General features: G+C 37.7%; 1 protein-coding gene across 1 annotated transcript in view; it reads left to right on the forward strand.

Moving 5' to 3' along the window:
* DAB1 (DAB1, reelin adaptor protein) overlaps positions 1–23,787 on the forward strand; it is a 245,857-nt gene that overhangs the window by 121,830 nt on the left and 100,240 nt on the right. The window contains 2 exon segments of the mRNA XM_023536809.1: positions 3,091–3,230; positions 11,057–11,155. Of these exon segments, the coding sequence (XP_023392577.1) occupies positions 3,091–3,230; positions 11,057–11,155 (239 nt within the window).

The following is a 23,787-nucleotide window of genomic DNA, read 5'->3' on the forward strand; positions in this document are numbered from 1 at the left end:
TATACTGTAAAAGGATGAATCGAATGATACGGGAGTTATATCTCGATAAAGCAGTCATTAAAAAATTTAGTCTCTGCTATTGACGTTGAGTATTGGTGCAATCTAAAAAATACAGGGCTTATTACAGGGTCTAACTCAAAGAGCAGGTGTGAGGCTTAATTGAGAGATCAAATTTAAAACTCTTGGCACAGTGACTGGTTTAGTGAATGCTTGAAAATATATAGTAATGATGTTAATATTTTTTCTTAAACACATGGCCTTTCTCTTGTCCATCCTGAAGCTAAGGGTCAGTGGTGCTTTCAGCAAAATAGGCTAAGGATTCATGATGACTTAGGATTCATGAAAACTGACCCTCTCTTTACACCCTCAAATAGTATGTGCCTCTGATGGAACAGGCTTATGGCTCTGATATCTGTTATTTATTTCTTAACGAATCTAACTGAGACCTTGCCCAAGATGTGCTCATGAAAAATTACCCTTTTAATGGTGGAGCATTTAATGAGAAACTGGATTATCTACTGCATAAGTGCCCTTCATACAAATTAGCTTGGCCCTGGGTCCTAATCTAAATTGGGCTCCCTACTTTCCTCTAAATGGCCTAATATTTTCTTATTAATCTCTACCCTTGTTCACCTGATCTGGCTCTACCTCCTCTTATGAAGCTTCCTCCTTGACAGAGCTCTGTGCCCTGACAAATGTTTCTTAAGGCTCTTTGTATCTGACTCATAGACAGTTTTTAGACATGACATGTAGGCTGGAAACTGTTCCATTTTCAAGCTGTCCTTCCAATGGAATTTTAATGCTGCTAGTGTATTGAGTATCAACAGATTTGGGCCAGGTAGGAGATGAGGCTTTATAGGGAAGTTGGGTACATGTGAAAAATCAATCATAGTGATGAAGAGGACAGGCTTAAAAATACAGAACACAAACCGCAAATCTGTGCTTGGGCATCAGACAGATCTGTGTTCAGGTCCCAGTCAGTGAATTTGGAAAAGTTACTTGTCCTCTCAAACCTTCAGCTTAGATCCTCATCTATAAAACCTGAATGATAGTACCCCCACCTCTAGGATTTTTCTAGGGCTAAACAAGTTGATGTGCTTTGTGCAGAACATGATCTATGCTACCTGGTATTGCAGTTATAATTAAAGCTTGGAAGAAGTCCCAAATAGTGAAAGGGGTGTTAGTAATGACTGAAATGGTATCATGTGTTAAAGAGGCAGACATGGTATTTATTATAGAATAAGATGACCTTCCCCCGAAATAGACCAAGCCACAGGCCACTCCTACCAAACAGTGCGTAATAATGCAGAGAGAGGTGACCTGTAGTACCATGACCCTGCGGTTGTTTTCTTTGTTCTTAGCTTCAGTCTCTGACATCTGAACCTCACTGAACCCTGGAGGAGTATCACATTTTACATTGATTACAGTTCCTCACTAATCAGCCATGCGTTATATTTGCTGCATGGAATATTTTTCAAAGGCTTTACTAGGAGTCAGCAAGGGTGCAGTGGGAAAAACTTACCGTGAGAATACTTGATGTGCATATACTATCTCATTTAAGTTACTATTCACAATAACGCTAAACGTAGATATTTAATCTTCATTCAACAGATAAGAAACTGAGACTCAGGAGATAGTTTAGTTGATTTTATAAGTGAGAAAGCCATGGTGTGAAATGAGGATGGCTGACTCTAAAGTTTATACCTTCTTACACGCCCAGCATAATGTACAACACATTTTTATTTGTAGTTACCAAAAACTTGAGCTTCTAGGGGCACAGACTTTGTTTTAATTGTCTGTCGCCAGTGAATAATAGCATCTGGTACAGAGGAGCTACTCAGTAAGGGATGAATGAATAAGTTATTGAAATGCAAGTCATATTTTGTCAATCAAAAAGTATCATACAATGGTTAGCTATTAGCATTGTCTTTTTTTCTATTTTAAGCATTTTCTCAAATAATTCTCAACCCCACATCATACACATAGAGCCAGATAGACTGAGTTATTGATAATGTCCTCAGCTCCAAGTTTCTGATGAGGGAAGATGTGATGGAGGAAGTATCAGAAGGTGAAATTAATGACATGCCAGGAGATGACTATTAGAAGGCTAGGGTGTTCCAGGTTTTAAGAAACATATGTGCAACGCCTCAACCTGTGACTAGTTTGATGAAAGTTTGATAAGGTTAGAAATTTGAATTTCTATGTATTCATAGCTTTTTCCCACTATGCGAACTTGGACAAGCTACCTGAATTCTGTGACCTTCATCTTCATCATCTGGAAAGTGGATATGGTTGAGGTGTCATGAAAATTGGGGATAAAGTTTGTGAAACATTTTATATGAAACATGTACTCAGTTCACAGTAACTTTACTGTTCGTATTTTGTGTGGATGTGTTTGAACTTCTGGTTGATGTGTCTTAGCAAAATATTATGTTAATAGTTATTGAGAAAGCCTCTTACAGGATATGGACACATCATACCAAGTAGTGTGGAAGTCTGTTTGTGTACACACATGAGTTAGCAGAAAAGATATTGTAAAACCATTTTCTGATAATTGTCTCTGGGTCATTACTTGATACAAAGCAATTACTCTGAAGTCTCACTATAAAACAGCCCATTGGAACTGGGTGTAAGGAGGGGCTTGGACCCTGGCCAAAGTCATATGAAATGCTAAGAATATTAAAGAGACTCAGTTGTAATACTATTCCAATAAGAATGTCAGATATGAACTCTTAGAGGGATGATTATTTGTCGAATACCTAGTGTGTATTCGACACTGCGTTGGGTACTTTATATGTGTTGTCTGATTTATTTATTTGAATACCCCTTTGGGGTTGGCTATTTTTAGCTCTTTTTTTTTCTGCCTGAGAAAACAGAAGCTCAGAGAGGAGAAGTAATTTGCCTCAGAATTTAAAAGTCTAGAGTCATAATTTGCATCTAAGAGAACTGCCATGGTTTTCTACTTGGTCCAACGATTTGACTTTCCTAGAATGCAGAAGAAACAAGAGAACGAACCTCAGTGCTGTGGATCTGCAAAACCAACATGGCAAAAGATCTACATATCTAAATCCTGCTTTTCTCTGTTTTTAGGTCAGGATCGCAGTGAAGCCACTTTGATAAAGAGGTTTAAAGGTGAAGGGGTCCGGTACAAGGCCAAACTGATCGGGATTGATGAGGTTTCTGCAGCCCGGGGAGACAAGTTATGTCAAGATTCCATGATGAAACTCAAGGTGCTGTGTAAACATTTTATTTTAAATAAAATAAGTTTAATAAGACTGAGAGAAAGAAATGATTACACAATTATTATGGTCAAAAAATTTTCTTTATTTACTTATTGGTACATTTCCAATTTTCTTTATTTACTTATTGGTACGTTGGTACTGATCAGTCACTGCATATATTCTTTGGGAAGAGATTTCAGTCATTCAGCAAATGTTTATTGAGCACCTCCAATGTGGAGGTATTTTATTGGGCCCTATTTTATCATTTTTGAGCATCACATTTTATTCAATATTATCTTCATTGTGTAATGCCTGCAAAAATAAAAGTAAAATCATCACATTACATAGTCTCTCATATTTTATGAATTTTCACTATTTTATGTTTAAATAAATTTTATGTATTTTATCATATGATAAATATGGTAAAAGATGCTATGTTAAGATAAAAACTGATTTTGTTCATTCTTGTAATTTCTATTAATGTCTCTCAAATACTTTTAATTAGGGGAAAACATTTTTGAAAGTAATATTTAACTAGATATTTGTGACATTAAATGCTTTAAAGAAGCCTTTTTATTGAGACAGCTAAGAAAGAAATTGAAAAATTTTCACTTACAAAATAAGAAAATTGTGATATTAAATAATTATTTAAACCATACAAAAAAAGAAAATTATTTCTAGATTCTGGTCTCCATATAGCCTGTATTTCTTTTTTTTTTCTTTTTTTTCTTTTTAAGTTTGTCAGGGTAACATTGGTTAATACAATTATATAATTTTTAGGTGTACATTATAATTTGACATCTGCATATTCTATTGTGTGATTACCACCCAGAATCTAGTTTTTTTGTTGTTGTTGTTGTTTTTTAAGATGATCTAAAATACTGGGAAAAAACCCAAATGATTTAGCACGAAGATACAAAATGCCTTCTGTATTTAAAACATATAATTTAATTATTTTACTGATTATAGAATTTATAAGACGTTCATTTTAAAATTTTTTGAAAATGCAGAAAAGTGTGAGGAGGAGAGTTGAAATCATCTAGTGCTATCAAACAAAGAAAATCAGTGTCAACATTTTTAAAGTGTATAACAATCTCTTTGTATTTATATGTATATATAAAATATGAATTTTACACATGTAACATAATTGGAATTACTATTTATATAACTATGTCCTGTTTTTTCTCATCTAATAACATATTATGAGCATTTTTTTTCATTACCTTCAAATAGTCACTGAGGATACAACTTGGTAGTGTAATTTTTTTTTAAAGTGAGAAAAAAAGAAAGAAAAAAACAATAAGGCTGGCCAAATGCCTAGAAGTATTAAATGTAACAATATCTTCAGAATACTCTCTACTTGCCTTTTAATATTTGTTTAATAAACCACAGCTATTATTTTTATTTATACTTAACAGATTTTCTCAGCAGTTTAACATGTATGTCAGAACTAAAAGTCCTTATAGTATAACTGTAGGAATCATCATTTAAAAACCCTTAATTTTCTAAAATGTGTATTTATTACTTTTTTAGCTGTCACATAAGCAAACTTTAGTTTAATAGTTATGTCTATTATAAGGTATACTTGAAAAAGGTATAAAAGACATCAAAATTCTGATTTTACAGATTATCACCTTGAAAGAGGTTAATGCGTTGTTGTTTTTTTTAATAATTAAACAATGCTATGAGATTTTTATGACAGTCCAATAATGAGCCCTCTTCTTCTACCAAGTTCAAATCTGACTGACAAATAGATAAAGGAATCTGACAGGAAGAATTCTAAATTTTAGCTTCGTGACTGGTAAATGCTGGTCTAGAGGACATGATGTAGATACATGGCTACAGTGAGACAGGTTATTCCACTTGGTTTATGGGGGAGTTGGAGAACTGCAACCCTCCCTGTTCCCCTCACCCCCTCCCTGCCTGAGAGCAGAACCTTGACTTACATATGAAATCAGACCAGAATACAATGTCACTACTAACGGGCAGCTCACATAGAGAGAACCCAGAAGTTACATGTACTCAGCTTCTCTCCACACCCCGGTCAGATAGAGACATGCCTGTTCCTCATGGAGAACTTAGTCAAGGATGGGGATAAAGGCCAGGATCTTAATTCTTACCGAAGTCTTTCCTTACTGAGTTTGAGGCCAGGCAAGTGGAAATTTGCTCCTGACAAATATTAATTAAAAGGCTTCAAGAAAATCTCCAGTGATTTGGTTCTCACCCAGAGAGCCACAAGTCTACTGAGGAGGAAGAGGAATTGGTGTATTTTTCTCAGCATCCTGGTAGATAGCCATTCAGCACTTGTCACAAAGTTAACTGCCTTCATGGAAGCGCCAAGGTCAGTGTGGATATGAGGCAGAGTTGGCCTGTGCTCCCTGAAGCTTATCCCTCAGAATTAATATTGGGCCCCACTAGCTGGACCAGACATGGCAATGACTGCCAACCTTGAACACACACACGCGTGTGTGTGTGTGTGTGTGTTACCTGCAGTGAAGTGCCCCATCTGTCACCCCTCATAACGATGAGGTTCCCAAAGCTCTGAGAGTTAGTTCTATAACACACTCTTGTCAGATGCCCTGAACTTGTTAAGGGGTTTCAGTTTCCAGACAGTTGTGTTTCATTAATTGCAAGTTGCCAAGAAGAATGTTGACATTTCAGCTCCCAGTGGTTTTTCTTCAGAAAACAGAAACATAAATGATCGATTCTTCACTTGGCCACCTGCCCAGGAAAGAGACAGAGAAGTACAAAATGCCTCTTAGCTTTGCAAAAAAGCCTACTTGTTCACATTAGGCCTGTGAGAAACAGCAACAACAAAAAAATCTGTTTTTCTTTGCTAGACTCTGTGAAGCTGCTGTCTTTCCCTGTTTTAGAGAGTTTTATCTTGGATTGTAGAGGTTTGAGAGGGGATTCATATCGTGAACGTGAGTGAGCCATTACCTGTCCACCAACAAAGCATCATCATGATAGTGTTTTAATTTAGAGTCAACTAAGTACTTTCACGTATGTTATCTCTTTTGATCTTGTGAGATAGATATTGGCCTCTTTGCTTTGTTAGTAAGAAATCTGAGATTCATAGAATTTAAAGGATTCGCCCCAAAACCTTCATTTAATCTGAATTTAAACCTAGATCTTTGGAAGCCCGGTGTTTAACAAGACATAGTTTGGGGCTTAATAATATATATTTTTTACCTACATTTAATTTATCTTGGTTCCTCAACTGGATTTTAAGCCCCAGTAAGCTACTACTTAATAGTCACATATCATTGACTTCCAAAGCAGTCAGTTTTCGCAGACAATGGGCAAAATCGTGGTGGTTCAAGCTGTGGGAGGGGATGAGATTTCCCAAAGACCATGACATGAGGGCTAATTACAGAGCCCTAAGTATGTCAGTCAGGGCCATGTAAGAAATAGACCCCACCTTGGCTGGGTCAGATGAGGACATTTGAGTAAAGGAATTACTTACAAAGGGTAGGCAAGGTTAGGGTAAAAAAAAAGGGCTGATGAGTCCCTCAGAAACTGGACACAGTGGGAAGCTGTTAGCACCCTGGGAAGAAATGTATTTGCTAGAATCCGGGGAGAGAGGATGGAGGACGAAGTCTCCTCCCTCATCAAGCAAAAATATAGCTACTGCCAGAGATACAGAATAAGGACAGGAAGGAGGTGATATGAAATACCCTAACTTCTCTCTCCATCCATCCTCTGATCTCCTTCCTGTGCCTTGGAACCCAATTGGAAGCCAGAGGGCAGGAAGCTTAGAGGACCAGAGAATGCAGCCCACAAGCCCAGTCTTTGAGCATAAAGCGGGGCAGAGGAAGATATTTGTATTCCCCTTTAGAACCGGGGAAAGTAAAACTTAGGATGAGTTTTTATCCAAACATCTAACAGCAGAGAACTCATAGAGCTGAGATTAGAGACCAGATTTTATTCATAGAGCTTTCTGGAATAGCGTTCTAGATTCTCAGCTATTCATGCCCGGAGCCTGTTGTGTTTTCACACCTTCATTTACATGTTCCATGGAGATCACAGTCATTCCGTCATGTGTATGCGCCATGTGCAGCGTCTTAAAGGGCTCTCACAGCAACCCCCGAGATGGACGGGACAGCCTGTTAATTCTGCCTGGCATCCCTGACCCCTTCTCTGTGTATAAATTCCTCCATCGAGATGCTGCCTATGTGTCCCTTACGAATGTCACTTCACACCGTGCCTAGCACACAGTGTTGCTTAATAATACCAATATCAGTACTGGTAATAATGGTAACCGTTAGTTACTGAGCTCTCCCTGCTTGCTACACACCGTGCAGAGTGCTGTATGTGCATAGATCGTTTAAACGTCCCAACGTTCTTATGAGATAAGAAGTGCCATTATTCTCATTTTAAAGTTCTTCACTACTGCGTCTGGGAGCTGGTGGCTCCACCTAGCTATTTTCAGAACATTTTGAGGTATCCGTAATATATTGTGTATCTTTTTTTTTCATCTAACTTTCCCCAACATTGGGATTGAAAGATCACTGCTTAAAATCCCTTCGTGTCTTACAAATTCCTCGAGGTTTGGGGTGGTTACTTGACCCTCTGACCTGTGTTTCCTCATGCCTAAAATAAGGGAGCTAACTCTTACTTCTCAAGATCGTGGTATGGGCTAAATTATATGACATGTAAGAGAACCTCTACCATATAGTAGGTACCCAAGATAATGACTGACTCCCTAATTTCCAGGTTTCCAACAGTGACTTGCTAGGTCTGGAGGCTAATATTAGGCACAGAGTCCCCAAAGCACCTATGTCCACATCTTCTGACTCTCCAACCAGAGCTGTCTCCTGGACCTCCATTCTTCTACGTAACAGCAATGAATAAGCTTATGGGGAGACGAGACTCTGAGGCTATCTGGTGGCAGGCCCGCTTGGACTAAGATTTTATTTCCCCAAAGATAGAACCATGTAGATAGTCCTTCTCTTTTTCATTTGTCACATAAAACTATCATCAGCAGCCCCAAGCAGAAATGCTCCTGGAACACGGATGTTTGCTCTTTCCCTCCTTTTTTATGTACAGCCATATTCTACCAGGGAGTTCTTTGATAGTTATGTGGAACCAGGAGGAAAGAGGGTCATTATCTAGTCAGCACTACTGTGTGCCAGGAATTATTGCTATTTGATGTCTCAGTAATTCTGGAACTAGGGACCATTAGGACTGTTTTGGAGATAGACGTTGAAGCTACTCTTACTGACCAAAGGTGCGACCCTCTCCTCACCATGTCCTGTGATGTCCTTAACTAGGACAGGATTAAACAAGGAGGAGCTCCCATCCCCTTTGACACAGTCCTTCAGATCTTTCCATTTACCATCAGGCTACTTCCTTTTCTCTCTTTCATGTATGTCTGGATACCTGAGGTTGAAGGTTAGGCTGAAGGAGGGGATAGACAGCATAAATTATTTTACTCCAAATCCAGCAAAGAACAGAGTTCAAAGTCAAGTTTTCCTAGGTTCGAAGTCTGGCTTATTTACTACCTGAGTGAGAAAAAGTCACTTCACTTTTTTTTATTGCCGGCTTTATTCTGGATTTTGTTCTCGACACTGGGCACATAGAATGAACAAAACGAAATTCCAGGAAAAGTTGAGCTTTTGTTCTTTGGTCAAAGGCAGACAGTCAACAAATGAATACATGTCAGATGTTGTAAATGCCATGAGGAAAAGAGGCATAGGGAGAAATAATGAGATGCAGTTTGGAGTATAGAGTCAAGGGATCAGAGATAGTGTTTCTGACAGGGTGGCATTGAACAGAAATAGTATTTCTCTGGAACTGCATAGATATATTTTGACCTTTCCCCTGCGTCCTTAAAATCATCCCTCAGTGAATTTGTGGGAAAGCAAGCAACACATGGAGGAATCTAGGGACCTCTGAATAGGATGGAGACAGAGGACTTAGCTTTGGGGAGTGACTCACTGGAGGGAGGGACCTTGTATCAATGTGTAGCAGTCCTGAGAGGCTGAAAGAAGAACACTAGGTAGGGTTACAGAAGAGAGATGCTAAGAAGACACAACGTAGAGGAATAATATCTTCTCCCTGCACCAAATGTCTGGAAAGCTGAGTTGCAGTCTCAACTTTTTAAGCAACTCTCTGCGCCATCTTGGGACTGTCCACCTAACTTTGTAGGCATCGTTTTCTCATCTGTTAGTTGGGAAATTTGAACTGGTTAGTTTTAAGGTTTGTTCCAGCTCTAACATTCTGTATGTCTGTGAGTGTGTAAGAGGCACTTAAGAATGTGTAGAAGACTCATGAGGGAGTAGATTTCCTGCTTGTAGGTACCCATAGAAGAACACAAACTTTAAGGGACAATCATTCAGTCACCAGAAGTTAATTTTTATTACTTCCCTACAGTGTACCAGACATTGTACTAGGTACTTTAAATAAAATTTTATTTAATTCTTTCAACCATGTAAGAAAAGTATTTACACTTGAGGAAGTGGAATTGAGAGTTAAGTGATTTGTCCAAGATTACAGAGAGCTAGGAGTATGATCCAGATATTCTGATTCCACAGAGTATTTCCAATACCCAAAGTGAGGATAATCGAACAACCTCAAGACAATGCCCCTATCTGTGCCTTCTGGTCATATCTGCGCTCTCTAACACCAGTCATTCTCAGAGACTGAGGTTGAGCATGTGATATTCTGAGAATAGCACAAACAACTTTTATCAGTATTATTTTACTGTAACTTATACTAACCCTAAAAGCTCAGAATCGTAACTGCTGAGAGTTGGGCTGAATCTTGCCCTCTCCAGAAGCTAATAGTGATGAAGGGATTGGAAGCCTCGAAACACCTAATGCAGTGTCAGCAGCAGCCCTTGAGTGTAAATCCCTTGACATGTCCTTACTCTGAGTTGTAGCCTGGTATAAAACCCATGCTTACCTGTAATTGGTCACCACAGGGGCTAATTGAAAAAGTAAGTATCTTTACTTTTGACTTGTATCATATCAACTTTGGAGTACTCTGGATAGTAAGTACATTCATGTAACAATAATTTACTGAGTATCACTTGTCCTCCAGGAACTGTCCTGGACACTAGGGAAAGAACAGTGAGCGGAGTAACGTCCATACCTTTTGTGACCTTGACCTTCTAATGGGCTCATACACATATCTTCAATTTATAAAAAGTTTGAGAAAGTGGGGAAACACATGTATTGGTAAATGGAATCCATTTGGTAGGTGCTTTCCTTGAAAGCACAAATGACTCTTATAGAATGATAGGGAAAAGGGTAAAGGAAAATGCAAAATGTCTGTGGGTAGAAATTACAAACCATAGGGATAAACTGTGATCATCGTATTTTTTGAAACAAAAATTGAGACATGCAGTCTGGTAATAGTTTTTCTTTTCTTTTTAATCTCTAAATTGACTCATATGAAAGCTTTTTCCAGGAGCATAAAAATAAAATCCTATTTGGGGATATATTTCATGACTTGACTTTATTTAAAAGATTAAAACCATATCCAATATAAAACCCAGCAAAGATATTAATAAGAGGACTATATTGTGTTTATCTTGGGATCTCAAATTCTCAACTGAGTATCTAGGTACAAAGTAGGCGTTCTATAAATCTTGGTTAGTCCAATGAATCAGTGTTTAGATATCTATTTATACGTTATAACAGCTTAGGATAAGCATTCCCCTAAAACATCAAAAAGATGCAAGCACATTAGGTAGGGAAGCCTGGAAGGAGCAAAGAGAAAGGAGTGTGCATGATTGGTGGTATCGGTTGATGGTATCTGACATGCTTTTGGGACCAGAGGGAATTTTCAAATGAAAATGCTAAAGTAAAAACCATGTCTTCTTTCAACAGGGTATTGTTGCTGGCGCTCGTTCCAGAGGAGAACACAAACAGAAAATCTTTTTAACCATCTCCTTTGGAGGAATCAAAATCTTTGATGAGAAGACAGGGGTAAGTTAAAAAATCACATGGCATTGTGAAATTGAATCCATTGACAGATGTGCCCTTAAAAGCCTCTACTTGCTGGGCAGGAATATCAAACAAGCATAAAAACACATAAAGCAACTGACAAACTTAATCAACTGTGATCATCCATCAAAGGGAGGCTCTTTCCTGACTTGGCCACAGTGTGGCTGCACCGTGTTTCTTATAGTGTAATCGTGATAATAGTGTCACACAGTCCTGGTAATCTAATGGGAGATTGATGAGCTTTGAAGAACAGTGGGTAATGTGACAGTTTAAGTTAAATTTCTTCATGTGTTGGCAACTCTAATGACATGCATCCTAGAGGGAGACACATGGCGGTCTTTTGACTTAGTCAAAGCATCCAGACTCTCTTGAGTTTAACCTATGGAACCTTGTAGTACCTGTAATCAAAAAGAATAAATGGAGTTTTCAATCTTTAAAAAAAAGAAATCTCTCACTGCATGACCAGGAAATGTGAGGGCTGATGTTTGTTGAACAAACCAAAGAAGTGGTTTGTGTTTTCATCAACCTCCCAGAGGCAGTTAGCTCAGATTTATCTCCAGGGCTTAACTGACATTGTCAGTCCTTTTCATTGACAGTAAGAGAAAAACAGGAAAATATTCTATGATCTGTTTTGTCGAAAGGGCAGGAGTCAAATGGACATGTTTTTCCTTTTATTCATTTATTCACCTCCACATGCGAAGGTGCGGGCTTTGAACTTCACAAGATAATTTATCAAGCATTGTATAAACAATACTAGCCAAGTTAAGTAAGCTTAGTCATTTGCATTATTATTTCTTCCTGTTTTTCTGACTCATTAGGATAAGATATGGGTAGTATGATGATTATTTTAACAGTAAAAATGGGTTTTCTTGAAAAAAGTTACTCCTGAATAATTAGTAATAGGACAGATATTTGTACACCTATGTTCACAGTGGCATTATTCACAATAGCCAAAAGGTAGTAGCAACCCAAGCATCTTTTGATGGATGAATGGATAAACCAAATGTGTTATGTACACACAGTGAAATATATTCAGCAATAAAAAGGGGAGAGGTTCTGAAACATGCTATGACATGGATGAACCTTGAAGACATTATTCAAAGTGAAATAAGCCAATCACAAAAAGATAAACTGTAGAATTCCATATATAGAGGAGTCAGATTCAAAGAGACAGACAATAGAATGGTTGTTAAGGGAGGAGGTGATGAAGAGATAGTGTTTAATGTGTACAGAGTTTAAGTTTGGGAAGAAGAAGACAGTGCTGATGATGGATAACTATGATGGTTGCACAACATGAATGTACTTTATGCCACTGAACTGTATGCTTAAAAATGGTTAAGGTGGTAAATTTTATGTATATTTTCCCACAATAAAAATAATTAGTAATAATAACTTCCATTTATTGAGTACCTACTATATACTAGGTACTTATTAGTCACTTTACATACATTATTCAGTTTTATCCTCACAACAATCCTGTAAGATAATAGTAACTACTTCATCAAGCACATAATATATATTGGCATTGTTATATGCCCTTTATATGCACCGACCCATTTAATCCCCATAGCAACCATAGAAAGTAAGCAGTATTATTACCTTCATTTTATACTTGAAGATATCGAGGAGAGGAAAGTATACATAACTTGGCGAAAGTAAGTGGTGGTGGATACAGGATTAGAACCCAGGTAGCCTAGTTTTTCATTCATTTAACTGTAATGCCTGTTATCTCAGGATAAGTGACTTTCCCAAGTTTACCCAGCATGTAGGAGGCAGAACTGAGATTTAGCCTCCAGTTGGCCTGAGTCAAAAATCAATGCAATCGACCTCTGTGTTATAGAAGTAGGTGGGCCTACCTGGGAGTGCCTTGATAGAAGAGAGCTTAGAATGAGGGCACAAACATCAATAGTAAAGAAACTTGAATGCAGCAAGAATAAGAGCCTAATGGAAGCCTCTCTTGCTTTAATGAAAGTATGATTTCCCCTTTCCTGGGCAGACTATTGTTTGGAGACCTGTGCTCAGTTTTGAACCTCACGTTGTAAGAGGGAGATAGGCAAATCTCTTTAAAGAATATCCTGATAAAGTAGACCAGGGCAGCTAAGAGACTAGAAGCTATGCTGAGCCAATACTTCTCAATACAGATGTGGCTTCATGGGATACTGGGTAACACACAGGAAGCAGAGAGTTCTGGGCTTGTGGAAACTTGGAGGATTTCAATTCATTAGCATCTGTTATGGGAAGGAGCCAGGTAATGTGGATCAAACCTAACTGAGAGATACTTTCACAATGATTTATATGCCCCAAACTTATATCGCCATCTTTAGTCTTCTCCCCATCCCACGCCTGCCCATCGCCATGACAACTAGCAACCAAAGGGACAGGAGCGAGGCCGAGTATCAGATGCTTTATCTCGTTCGGGAGCATGTTTTTGGGCTGTGCTGTTCCATCATGTATCCTACCATCAAATAGGCTATGCCCAGATAATTAAAGTCCTAATCACCAAATTTTAACTAATGAGGAGTTGTAGTTTATATTCGTTACCTTTATCTAAATTCTCACTCAAGGGTAGCTGAGCTGGCCCCAAAGAAAGATACCACCGAACCTTATAACACTATTTTTTTATTTTTTAGCTGTATATATAACAACGATAAAATCATTATTTCAGCCCAAAGCCGTTTGGCTTTGTAGAAAAAGTGTCAGATCGCTAGTGGAGAAGCAGGATGAAGGCAAAGTTAAATGCTTCCTGTCTGGCTTAGTCTACTCTGGTTCTGTTTGATTAATGTTAGGCCTCTATAGCACCAGCTTCTGAAACTTTACCTTGTTACTAAGCTTGAACACTAGCGTGGGGAAAGCTGGTGGAGAAGACTAAACATTTTTAAGCCTGAAGTAGAGACAGTAGGGGGCACCCCATACGAATGACATTCATCTCTCCAAAGAGTTGTGTAGTAGAAGAAGGTGCTGACTTGCTCTGTGTGACTCAAGGAATAGAACCAAGACCCGGTAACAGTTTCTAGGAAGCATTTTCAGTTTATGAGTAAGAAGAACTTTCCACCATCAGAGCTATTCAGCAGTTAGGTGGACCATTTTCTGTGTGAGTTCACCATGGCTGGGAGTATTCAAGCAACAACCATATCATAAGGAAATCATGGAAGGGAGTCAAGTAGAAAAAAGGTGTTAAAGTCACAACTAAGGTGGTTACTGAGATTAGTTTTAAGATTCTATGTCTCCCTTAAAGTCAACCCTATTGATAAGATTTATCTTCTGTTAAATGGAAAATTTTCATTGGAGATTATCAGCAGGAACAGTTTACTAAACCTTTGTCATTACCCAGCAGGGGACTGACTGAATTCTGCAGAACAAGAGTGTAAGTTAAGTTTTTTGTCCCATCAAATGGAAAACTGGATATTTGTCATTTGGAATGACCTATTTTAGTTGTTTATCATATCTAAAGTATTCCTGCTCAAGCTTGACTGCAGTTGTTTTTTTTTTTAACCAAGAAAAGAAACATTTGTAAAGTGTGACAATAGCTAGAATTTTAAAATCCAAAGCTGTCAAAAATGTTTTGATCCCAATTAAAGAGACCCTTTGCAGCAATTTACACCTTGTCTTGAATTTCAAAGGGTTCTTGATCCCGATCCTTATAGGAGTAAATTTTGTTTTATTCTTAGCATGTTGCAGGGAATAAAACAATATTGAAAGCTGTTCATATTTTCAAATACCTGGGTATTGGTGATATGTCAAGGAAATCAGTGAGAAGGCAGAAAATGTCATATATAAACTCATTGTTATTAGTAATAGAAGGAGCAAATTAGGAGTAGAAATGGTTTTATATCAATATGGTACTAGGTCCTCAAATCACTAGTAGATACCAAGGCAGAAGTGATGTCTTCTTCATTTTGCAGATGAGGAGACAGGTTCTGAGAGTGTCTCCGAATTGGCTGTAGACTCAGAACAGACCTGCCAACTCCAAATCCTGTGTCTTTCCAGGGAAGCTCATTGACCCTCTTCTCTCTCCATTTATTGTTTGTTTGTTTTTTTAAATATAATTATTATAGTTTTATTTCATAAAGTTATTATAATTTTATGCCATAAAAAGCATAAATATTACAGGACCCTAAATGTAAGCTTGTTCTTCAGAATAGAGGGCAGTATTCAGATGATGCAACATCTCATTGCCACAATCGTATGTGAATTTTGCTTGTACATTTGGTTTAGTCATCACTGATTTGGCCATACTATATGTACCATTCTAAGTGCATTACAGCAATTCTATGAAATGGATGCTATTATTATCACTATTTTACAGAGGAGAAAACTGAGATCCAAATAATTTAAGTCATACAGCTAATAAGAGGCAAAGCTGAGATTCAAACCCAGATAGTCTGTTCTAGAATCCTTGATGCTGGTAAGATATTACTAATAATAACATACCTGTCTTAGTCTGTTTGGGCTGTTATAGCAAAAATATAATAAACTAGGTGGCTTAGAAAAAAACAAACATTTATTTCTCATAGTTCTGAAGGCTGGGAAGTCCAAGATCATGGCCACAGCAGATTTGGTGTCTTATGACAACTCACTTCCTCATAGACAGTGCCTTTTTTGCTGTGTCCTCATATAGTGGCAAGGCCAAAGATGATTTCTAGGGCTTCTTTTATGAGGACATTAATCCCGTTCATGAGGGCACCACCCTCATGACCTAATCACCTCCCAAAGATCCCACCATGTTAAGGGTTAAAATTTCAACTTATAATGGGGGTGAATGGGGGGAGGAGGCATAAACATTCAGACCATAGCAATAACTAATTTTATAAATGATTTACTTTTATATATAGATTAGAAAAGGTTCAATATGATCTCTGTTTTACTTTCACCATTATTCACTTTCATTCTGCTGAGTTTCCCGAGTGAAGATAAAGGGCGTAGAGTTATAACTGGGACTGTTTTTTGGCAATAGAATTGGTACATGGTTAGGCAGCAGCATACTGAATGCCTATTCTCTGCCATGCTATGCTCTGTTTTATGAGTAATCGAAGATGTATAATATGTGGTCCTTGCCCCAGAAGTGTTCACAGTCCAGTGGTGAAACCAGACTCACAAAGTGAACTGACAGCTGCTAAGACACAGACGTGAATGGAGTAATCACTACGGAGGGCATGGAGACCCAGCTTTGCCTAGAATATTCAGGAAGGTCTTCACAAAAAAGGGCAAACTTATTTGACAGTGGAGGAGTGAGTTAGAGAGAACCAGATAAGCAAGTCACAGAGGAGAAAACCGTATTTCTAAATGCACAAATATCTAAAAGTGAAAGATATGTGTGCTCATTCATTCTTCCCTTCAAGAAGTACTCACTGAGCATCTCTATAAGCACACAGATGAACAGGCTGTATCTTTTTGTTCATCACCGTTATCTCTCTAGTTAACTCAGTGAGTCCCACATAGTAGGTGCTCAGTGATACTGCACAAAAAATAAATGGATTTAGTGATTGAAAATTGGCAAATGTACACAGAATATGCAAGACATAGGAGGGGAGAGGTGGAAAGTGGTCCAAGATTGAATATTGCCCATCATAATAGAGAGGTAATGGTGTTTTAAATGAAATGGCTGCACTTAAATTTCAGGGCTGATTTAAAAATTTATTCTTCAGTGAAAACCAGATGTCACCTTATCTGTGTCTCATCAAAAACAGGACTGTTCTTTCTTTGGTTGTAATTGGATGTTTTGAGTGGGGTCTAGGGAGGGCAGCCAAGGAAGAGGAAAGGAAACTGGTCCTAGGGAGGGAGGCAGGGGGTAAAACAAAGGGACTCTAGAGCAGGATGCTGGGACCTGGGGGTCTGTGGGCTGTCCCTGTCATCCTGGGAGCCTTGAAACAGCACATAAGACTCTCACAAGACAAGAGATAGGGGTGCATACAGCTTTTCAAATTAGTGTTTTAGATTTCTTCAGATAAATAACCAGAAGTGGAATTGCTGGGTTGCATGACAGCTCTGTTTTTAATTTTTTGAGGTAGCTCCATACTGTTTTCCATAGCAGATGCACTAATTTACAACCTTACCTACAGTGCTCGAGGGTTTTTTCTCCACATACTCTCCAGCGTTTGTTCTTTGTCAATTTTTTGATTTGTATTTCCTTGATAATTAGTGATGTTGAGCATCTTTTCATATGTCTGTTGGCCATCTGTATGTCCTCTTTGGGAGAATGTCTATATTCTCTGCTCATTTTTTTAGTAAGGTTATTTGTTTTTCAGTGTTAAGTTGTATGAGTTTCTAATGGTTTTTTTTTTTGGATATTAACAAATTATTGGATTTATCATTTGCAAATATCTTCTCCCATTCAGTAGGCTGTCATTTCATTTTCTTGGTGATTTCCTTCACTGAGCAAAAAATTTTTAGTTCGATGTAGTCTTGTTTGTTTATTTTTTCTTTTGTTGTCCATGCCCGAGGATATACATCCAAAAAAATATTGCTAAGACTGATGTCAAAAATTTTACTGCCTATATTTTCTTCTAGAACTTTTATGGTTTCAGGTCTTATTTTAAGTTTTTAATAGTGTAATAGTATAATAGTATATAGTGTAAAAAAGTGGTCCAATTTCATTTCTTTGCAAGTATTTGTCCAGTTTTCCCAGCACTTATTGAAGAGACTGTATTTACCCCACTATATTCTTCCCTCCGTTGTTGTAGATTAACGACCATATAAGTGAAGATTAATTGCTGCACTCTCTATATATTCCATTGATCTGTATATCTCATTTTATGCCAGTGCCATACTGTTTTGATCATTATAGCTTTATGGTATAGTTTGGAATTGGAGAACGTGATCCCCCCCCACTTTGTTCTTTCTCAAGGTTTCTTTGGCTATTTGGGGTTTTTTTGTGGTTCCATATAAAAGATTATCCTATAAGTGTGACTGTATGGTTTATGGCAGGCTTTCGTGAATCCTGTCTTATTTAACAGCCAAAAATTATTTGAGGTTTTTATTAACTTCGTTATACAGATGAGTCAGTTAAGGTACAAGTAGGGTAAGTGATTTGCTCATGGATTAGTACATGTAGCAGGAACTGAATTCAAATTCATATTTGATAACTCCTAAGCTTGTTTACTTTTTTTTACACTAGAGATTCTTCACTTGATAGTTTCTGTCCCTGTAATGGGTGTATTGGAAATTTATGTAGGCAATTTTGGTGGTTACAATTTTGGGGGAAAGGGTGATAGTGCTGGAATTTTTTAGGAGATAGAGATGCTAAATATTCTGCAGTGTACAGGCCAGTGACACACAACAAAAAAGTATCCTGTACTATGTAACTCAAATGTCTTACCACATATTGATGTAGATGAAAAATCTGTTTATAATTACCTGAATCAAAAACATAACTCTGTTTTACCTACTTTACATATAAGTAAAGTATTTTTGTACCATATCTATAATACTGTATTTTCTAGAAATGCAACTAAACTGAGAGAAAGATGTACTGTTTTGTTGGAACCTCATTAAGAGCTGTTCATCATTGTGGAAAACCATACCACTGTGATACTCTTCATATTTGAGTTACCAACACAGCACTGCTGTATCATTTTCATGTGTAGCTATCATGTTTACCATAACTCATCTTATTTGGCTCTTCTTTAACAATGTCAAATATAAAGAAAAGAGTTCAACAAAATTGAGCTGAATGCTCTCTTAAACCCAAATATTTATTATAAGAAAGTGCAAACATAAGACCATCATTATGTTCTTTTATTCTAGTTGTAACAGGATTTGTAAATAGAAATTCACATCTTTTTTATCAGAAATCAAATTCTTTTATTCCTCCTTTATGTATAATTAGGATATTTTGATTTATTCAAACGATGTGCATAGGTAGATTACATAATCATTTCCAGACAATAAAGGAAGAATTATAAAATATTTGTTATAACAAAGAGGTATTGGATCAAAGAATGTGAAGAACCTCTGTCTACACCATGCTATCATTTTGATTGTTTAATTCACTTCATTCATTCATTCGTTCATTCATTCATTCATTCCAGCAATGCTTATTGAGTGAAAGGAATATTCTCCTTAGTATATAGGGATGAACAAACCTGAAATCTTTCCTTTGAGAAACTTATAGGAGATAAGACACATATAAATAACTAAAATTCAAAGCAAGAATAATGAATATAATAAGAGAAAGATATAAAATTATCATGAGAGTTCAAAAGAAAACATAATTTTTTCCTTCTAAAAAACTACAGACTGATTAAAGAAGAAAGGGTATAACTCTGAAAAATGGACAGGGTTTAAAGTTGGAGATATAAGAGAGCCAGTATTCAGGCAAAAAGAATCACGAGGAGTGTGAACTAAATCTATGCAGTGGGAAAGTCATGAAGGAGGGCAGTCATGGACAAGAGTGAGAGGTCTGTTGTTCCATGTAGAAAGATGTGTGATTATTAACAGTGAAAGATAAAACTGAGAAGGTAGGTAGGGGCCAGGTTGAAAAGCCTGAAATATCAGACCAAGAATTTTTGATTGAATCATGTTTGTTACATCCTCAGTTATTTTTCAATGTATTCTGTGGCCCTAAATCTGCACTAGATATACAGAGAGATAGGTACTGTGACTCTAAGGCCACCTTTAGCTTTTAAGATGCCTTTGTGCAAATCAGGAAAAGGTTCCTTCCTTATGACTCATTACCATTTGCTGGGAAACTGTTGCAATAATGATACACGTTTTCGATGACTATGCTATGACTAGTTCTCCTTAGAGCTATACAATGCACACCTAGCCCAGCTGTATGTCGCAGATCTGGGAGTATCATCAATGGATGAGCGTAATGCTGGTGGTACTGTCTTGCTACTTCCTACACAACCATTCATTGCCCAGCTTTCATGATTTACTCGTGGTGACTCCTCCACTCTGTATGCTCTTTGCCCTTTTTACCCAGTTAACATGTCCTCATTTCTTAGGGTTCAGTAATGTCAACAATGATAACAATGGCAACACAGCCCAATGATTGTCATTTGTCAAGCCCTTACTCTGGGTCAGGTGTTCTATTAAACTAAGTGCTTATATACTTCATCCTCTGAGCAGGAATCATATCGGGTCTGTCTGAATCCATAGCCCACACTCCTCGCTAGTATTGTGCTGGCACCAGATAGTGGACGTCGTGGAAGGATCTTGGATTCAAGATCCAGAATGCCTTGGATCTACCTCTGACCAGCTGTGTGGTTATAAAGCGGTTTTCCTTAATGACTTTGTGCCTCTTTTACTCATCTGTAAAATGGGGATAACAAAAGTACCCATGTTTAAGGTTAATCCAAGATTAAATGAGGATTTAATTTAATTCCTTAAGACTCAGAATAGTGTCTGATATAATAAAAAGCTCTAGGTGTTAAATAATATTATATTAGCTATGTTGTCCCCTCTCTAGTATAGACTTTCTCAGCAGAATTAAGAAATCCTTCTATAATGCTTCTAAAGCATCCTCTGCTGACCTTTATTACAGCACATGGTCAACTGTATCATAATGAGTTGACTCACACTCCCATCAGCCTACATGCTCCATGAAGTACCTTACTTCATCCATTGCTATATCTGTAGGGTATCGCATAGGCCCTGACATGTGACAGTGATATTAATTGGGCACAGAAGGAAGGAGGGAAGGCAATCAGGGAGGGATGGAACAAAAGAGAAGGAAGAAAGGAACAAGGAAATAATAAGTCAACTTATAATGAAATGCTAATTGTCTGGGCCAGATATTGGACCCAAGATACTACATACCAAAGATGCTAATTTTGTCATATAGACAGTGAGTACAGAAAGAATAATGTATATGATTCAAAGTTACCCAGTCTTAGGATGTCAGAATGAAATGTCCCTTGGGCATCTAATAACACACTCATTTTAGAAAGGAAGAAACCTAGAACCCACAGAGAAGTGCTACCCAAGACCTCCCAGCAAATTATATGCAAAAACGCCGAGGCTTAAACATTACTCTCTAATGCTCACAAAACAAGAAGTAGAAAGTGTCCTCTTTCCTCCCTCTACTTCCTATTTTTCCTTCTTTTCTCTTTATCGCCTGTTCCCTCTATTCCATGTTATACTCTTTGTTCATTCTCTTCAATGTGTACTCTCCCACATGCCTGACAGCAGCCCCACATCCATTTTAATATCAAAGAGATTGAACATCTAAGGGGAAAAATTGAGTCTCTATGTTTAGTGTCTTGTTGGATGATATTGGATTTTAATTTATCACAATAAAAAATCGATTTATAGCTCAAAACCAACATATTTTCAGAAATTGGAACTGTCAGGAAGCTGCCTATATAAGATAATTTAGACAGAAGATAACTCATGACGGGGGAAAAAGGATGTTTGTATTAGCCTGGAAAGTGAGACCATGAATGTTCTCAAGCAGATTTGGTAAACTCAGAAATGTAATATCTTTCCCTTTATGAATTATTTTATTAATTTTGGTCTTTAAGGAGGTAAAGAGGTAATAATTTCTATGCTAGCTGCTTTCATGTACTTAGTCTCACCTAATTCAATCCCCTAAGAACTCAACTAAGAAAGTATTATAATTCTGCTTAAATAGATGAGGAAATTGAGACCCAGAGAGGTTAAGGGACTTGCACAAGACCAAATATCCAACAAATTGCAGACCTGGGAACTGACCTCAGCATGCATAGAGGTTAGGCCTATGACTTTCCAGTTCCTGGCGGTGGTCTCTTTCCCCTTCAAGGGCATAGTTAGGGCCTCTGGCAAGCAAGTGACATTTATTTGCTCTCCAGGGGAAAAGTCAAACTGTCCTTATGGTGTCATCATGCAGACATCCTGTAATTGAAGATTTATTAGTTACTCTCTGTGCTTCTGCATGGGTGTATGAGCCAGTGGTCTCAAAGTTGGAAATCCCAAATATGCAGCGTGACCTTAGATATTGCTCATCTGCTTGCTCTCTGGGACTTTTTCTTAAAAGCCCAGGTAGTATATGTGGTGGGCCATATGGCCTCTTGTAGCTATTTAATTTTGCCATTGTGGTGTGAAAGCCACCACCAGAGACAATATGTAAACAAACGAGTTTGGCTGAGTTCCAATAAAACTTTATTTGTAAAAACGAGTAGCTCGCCCACTATCCGTAATTTGCTGGCTCGGTTCCAGATGATTATTAAGAAGTCTTCTAATTTTCACATTCTGATCCCATGATGAGCCCTGTGGGAGAACAAGATGAGCACCAGCTGGAGATCTCTGTTCTTCATCTCTGGGTCTTTGTTTACTGCTTTTTGGCGACTGACTTTTATAGAAGTACTTTTTATAAACCTCAAAGATAAGTATGTAGCTCTGAAGAATTGTGTTAGCTGTTGCTACCATTTGTTGAGCACTAATTGCCAGATACTATACTAAGTGCTTCACATATATTTTTGTCATTGAATTCTTGCAGTTTATCTATTAGTTATATATGACTATCCTCATTTTACAGATTAGGTGACTGAGACTCAGAGAAATTAGGTCACTTGACCAGGACTACTCTTACATCTTTACTCATTTATTCATTCAACAAATATTTATTGAGTACCAACCATGTGCCAAGGAATATTCTGAGGAATGTGCATGCATTGGTGAATAAAAAGAAGGTCCCTACCTTGTGCAGTTTGCATTCTGATGTGGAGAGACGTCGAAAAAACAAAGACATACATAACTAATATACTCTGTTAGGAGGTAACAAGTGCTATTAAAAAAGAGAAAAATGAAGCAAGGTCATGGCATTCCTCCGCTGTACTTTCTCTGTCCTTGCAAAAGGGCTGTGACATATGTGCATTGTAAATCACAAATATTAACGTGTTCTGGGAGCTTCTTGTAGTTTTGAGGGTCAACTGAGTAATGGGGAAAGACACTTCTGCAAATTCTCATCCAAATTCCAGAGGCCATTACACTTGATAAATCAGAGCTGTCCATTTGGGTGTCTCTGCTTTTATTTAGACGACAGATTCTTTACATGGGGTCTACTGTTTACTGTTTTTCTATCTCATGCATTTATTTTAAATTTTCATTTAGAACTCATTTCCCATGACTGTGCCTTGGTTATTTAATAGGTGATTCTGTTTTTACAAAGACACTCTTTACTGGAGCTGTTCATATCGAAATGGTGACACTGTAATTAGGTGTAGCACTGATATGATGGCTCTGTGTGCTTCTCTCAAGTACTTCCAGTGGCAGCCTGAGATGGCACAGCATTAATGGTCCTGGGTACAATAAAGGAACGTGTGTCATAGAAAGCAAGAGATTGGGTCAAGGTGAGAGAACTTAAAATTCACCTCTCAGGGGAGAGAAGTCTGTCTGGAAAAACATACATGGTAGAACCTTTTCACACGCCCTCATTACTTGCCTAGATAACCAGTGTGATGAAAAGAGGTCTGGGTTTTCCATCAGGAAGCCTGGATTTGAATCGTCGCTCAGTTACAAAAAGTGCAGGTTGAGCTATAATCATAAAAACAACAATGACAATAATAGTGATGAAAATAATAATGTAAACACTATTGTCCCAGTTCTTATAAGCGCTTTATGTACATCTCATTTCATACGTTTTATAAATCACTGAACCTCTTAGTGGCTTAGTGTTCTCCTTCAGAATCTGAGAG

The sequence above is a fragment of the Pteropus vampyrus genome, unplaced genomic scaffold (assembly GCF_000151845.1).
Source record: "Pteropus vampyrus isolate Shadow unplaced genomic scaffold, Pvam_2.0 Scaffold170, whole genome shotgun sequence".
In the NCBI taxonomy this organism is placed as follows: Eukaryota; Metazoa; Chordata; class Mammalia; order Chiroptera; family Pteropodidae; genus Pteropus; species Pteropus vampyrus.